This window comes from Gossypium hirsutum, chromosome A07 (genome assembly GCF_007990345.1).
Source record: "Gossypium hirsutum isolate 1008001.06 chromosome A07, Gossypium_hirsutum_v2.1, whole genome shotgun sequence".
Taxonomy (NCBI): domain Eukaryota; kingdom Viridiplantae; phylum Streptophyta; class Magnoliopsida; order Malvales; family Malvaceae; genus Gossypium; species Gossypium hirsutum.
This window is the reverse complement of record NC_053430.1, coordinates 6,204,463-6,208,632: the sequence shown is the minus strand read 5'-3', so window position 1 is coordinate 6,208,632 and position 4,170 is coordinate 6,204,463. Positions and strand designations below refer to the sequence as shown.

The 4,170-nt window shown below is 33.2% G+C and overlaps 1 protein-coding gene across 1 annotated transcript; it reads right to left on the bottom strand.

The window, feature by feature from the left end:
• Positions 1-1,925: 1,925 nt before the first annotated feature.
• LOC121232029 (uncharacterized) lies at positions 1,926-3,465 on the bottom strand. The gene is made up of 3 exons (XM_041117362.1): positions 2,839-3,465; positions 2,684-2,757; positions 1,926-2,339 (listed from the first exon to the last, which is right to left on the bottom strand). The coding sequence occupies exons 1-3, from the start codon at positions 3,112-3,114 to the stop codon at positions 2,252-2,254; spliced, it is 438 nt and encodes a 145-aa protein (XP_040973296.1). The 5' UTR covers positions 3,115-3,465; the 3' UTR covers positions 1,926-2,251.
• Positions 3,466-4,170: the final 705 nt, after the last annotated feature.

The following is a 4,170-nucleotide window of genomic DNA, read 5'->3' as shown; positions in this document are numbered from 1 at the left end:
TAATTAAAGTAATGTTTTTAGCATTGAATTTTATAGTTAAGAGACTTAATTTCATGATGTACTAACCATTTTATCTGCTTAGAATTTTCATTTTATATTAAAAAAAATATTATGCATTCGATATTCATTTTATAATTATAATTAAAAATTCTAATACTTAAAAAATATATTTAAAAAAATTAAAAGCATATAATTTTTAGAAAAGAATATAAATAATTTTCAAAAAATTCAAAATAAAAAAAAGAAAATCTAAAAATTAAAATTAAAATCAAAATCTGTATTTTACTTACATTGATTTGTAAATATTATAAATAAAATAATAAACTACACCAAAAGTCATTAAACTATTAGTAAGTTTACATTTTAATTACTAAAAATAGTTATAAAATAATCATTAAATTATTCAACATTTGAAACGATGAGTTAATATCTATTAACGAGTAAAAAAGCATATTTTAGATTCAAGTTCATTTAACGGTTAACGTAGAAAACAAAAGAAATGAAAGAAAGTGGTATAAACCCTTGACATAAAGTCAAGTCAAGAATAAACACTGGATGGAATGCCACCATCAGAGATACAAGCCATGTGCGGGGCGTCGAAGCCAGCCACAAGGATAGATAACACGAACTGGTGCATTGTAACCGTTATTGACGATATTGTCATTCTTGAAACTCACTCTTAAACTTTTAAATTACTTTTTATCAAATGTAAAGAAAAAAAGAGTCACCTTAAACCTAATAAAACACAATTCATTGAGGGAGGAGCCAAAGAAAAAACCTTTGGCCACATTGTTATTTTAAGCATTTCACTTTTCGAATAAAGAGAATGAGAGTGGTGATGAATGAGGTAAAAGATGAGTGGCGGAGAAGAGGAGGAAGGGGTAGGAAAATGGAAAGAAAGGGGGAGAAGGGCGTTGCAGTTGATAAGGAAGCGACGATGACTATTTCGATCATTGGAGGAGACGAGGAAGGAAAGGAAAAAGAGGAAAGAGGAGAGGGTGGGTGGGTGGAGAAGACCCTTTTTTCACGAATAGCGTATAAAAATTAGCACAAAAGCTTATATTCAATTTAACCTCAAAATGATGTCCATGTAAGAAAAAGTGGTTTAGAAAACAAGTTTCCCTGTAGTTAAACGCAAACAACAAATGCACTCGTCTAGTGAGATCTATGGCAGTGAACAGTAGATTAGCACCGCTGAGAGCTGCATTTTCATACATGACGAGACTTTAACCTTGTAAATGTTTCGCTTTGGGCATTGGTAAATTTGTTTAAAGTCAGATCAAAGCTCGGGGTTTCAGTATAAACAACTTTTTTGGTGCATATGAAAACTGGCTTTTGCTATGCAACTTGTTGAGGTGTTCTTTGATTCAATTGTCAAATGGCCGTAAGGCAAGCGCATGAGAAACGGATGGATCCGAACATGGACTAATATAGTGTGGATGATGCAGAAATGAGGTTCAGGATTGAATGCCCAAATCCACCCATTTATACAATACATGCATTTAAAAGAGTTTTTGTAAGAGACGGCAGCTCAAAATCTTCCACCTCCCTTGTTTTTAAATGTGCTGTCACATAATACGAGTTAGTTTACTTTAGAAGGCTTCTTGATGAGTTCAATAAGGTGGCCGAGGTAACGCAGGAGGCTGAGGTCCTGAACAAGCAGATGGATGCTCGCTCTTATTGCTTTCAGAATCAAAGTGGATAGCTGGTCCAGTGACTTTGACTTATCTTGCCTCCGATGTTGCGGCATCAACTGCCACACTGGCAGCGGTGCTAGAGCAAGTGGCAGTAAGTAATGAGTACTCAAGCATTGATTTGAACTAGAATTAAAGCTGGTGAGTTAAATTTTGGGAATACCCCTTTGTTGCTGATTTGCAGAAAGATCAGATGGAATGATTCAGATGAAGATAAAGAAAGATAAGACGGGCAAATTAACTTGTCATTTTAGCATAGAAACCAGTTGCAGCTAAGAAATACAAGAAACACAGACCACGAAAGCAATCTTAACCAACCAAGATTTTCCATACAAGTGCAAACTTATGTAACTCCATAAAAATGTACTAGCTAGATCAGATCATCATTTTTGCAGTTATTTGCCATCATTCTAGATGGCTTCATTTGTAAACAAAACTTTCTAACCTATTTTTATGACTGAATCCGTCTACGCTTGCCCACCAACATTGTCATGACATCCCAATAATGTTTTCTCATAATAAATGAAAAAGCTTCTTATTATTAGTTCACCTACAACTTAACCGGATGAATCATCTCGTTCATTGTTGTGCCCACGATCTCCACTGCAACAGAAGAAGTGTGGTAACTTAACACGACCGCAACTCCTGCAATTAAGGCAATCAATGGATTGTAATTACCCATTTTTTTATTTGCTTTCAAGGAAGGTCATGAAGGGCAAATGTTCTATATCCAATTCCATCATCTCTTTGTGCAGCCTTACATTATCATTTAGTTTTGTCCAGTCGTAGCTATTATTATGCATGCATACTTATGGATTTGGATCCCAATGCTCTAATAATCACCGCTTTCCTATTCCTGTTAAGGATTTATTTGAACATTTTATAAACATGGTGAACATCTACTGCTAATCAATCATTTGTACAACAACTAAACTACGTTTATTACTAATTCAAGCAATTTCCAAATTGATATATTAAAGAACACTTACTTGCATCGTATAATAACCGGAATCGGTTTCAAAGCCTTTGGTCCGTTTCTTATGCCTCTCTTATGCCGACTCACCTACAAAACATAGGGAAAAAACCTATAAAATATGAACATTTCCATTCGAAACCATCATTTTATTTTAAAAAACATCCTTACTTTTTTCTTTGGGACAGCCATGAGCTCCATGGATCCTCCTCCCAAGGGAAAACTAGGGAAACAGAACCCGAACCCAAACCCAATGTTGCTGTTATTATTGCTTTCTGGGGTTTGATCAGACTCGGGGAAAACCAACGATTGTGATGGTGGGGGATGACCGATTGGAGCGCCCAAGGGTGGAGGGAGCGCTGAAGCATGAATCCATCTCCTCAGACCTAAAAAAGAACCGTAGTCGGTGGCGGCGGAATGTTTTAGCATCGCTAGTCTCGACGCCATTTTCGGATTGGACAGTGGCAGTGACCTTCGTTCCCCGGACTCGGTAATTTGGGTACAGTAACTGTGCCGACACGATCCGACAAGGGATACGGGTCAGATCAGGAAAGCACCAGCGGACACGTTGGTGGGTGAGAACTGATATGAGAAGAGAAGGAAAAAAAACTGATTTGCAGAGATGAAAGAGCGAAGAGGGCCGATGGTAGGCGGAAGATGATGATAAAAATTAGGGTTATTAATTCCACTTCTTTTAGTGGGTATAATTGCAATCCTCAATTTTTATATTTTCCCTCAATTTAATGTTAATTACAATGGTTGCCAACAAAGAGGTGGATTGGTATTATCTTAAATTATGACTAATTTTAAATATTGTGTAAATGAAAAAGAGATGATAGAATCTATAATAATATTATTCAAAATGTTATTTATAAAATAATAAAAAATATTTTTCTAACAAAAATAGATAAAATAAGAGGAAATTATTTTTAAACCCTCCAAAATTTCTCCCAATATATTTTTGTATGAAAATATTTAATATTCATTCTTTAAAAAAAAAAAGAACCATTAAGAAAAAATTATGTGGTATATTTTATTTTATTTTTGTTAAAAAATAGACATAAGAATTGATTTTACAAGCCTCTCTAATATTAATTTTGAATATTCTTCAAAGGCTTGACTTGATGATATTGCTAATTTGGTTTTTAAAAAACAATGAAGAAACATATAATGATTTAACTTTTTTTTTGTTTGATTTTTTGATTTGTTATTGATTCTATTTTTCGTACATATTAGTTCTTCAACAATATTTTCGAGATTTTATTTTTCTAGAAATTTTTAAATATAATTTTTTATTTTCTAAATAATTTTAAGTTTTTTTAATCATTTTTATACAAAATGAAGGTCAGTTTGATAGAAAATATGAAAATTGAGGACTATTGTTGTTATTATGCAAACTAAAAAAGTGTCACTTAATAATAATATAAACAATTATTTCGAAAACATAAGTGATTAAATTATATTTTTCTAGTTAAGTGACCAAAACGAAAATTTAACCATAAT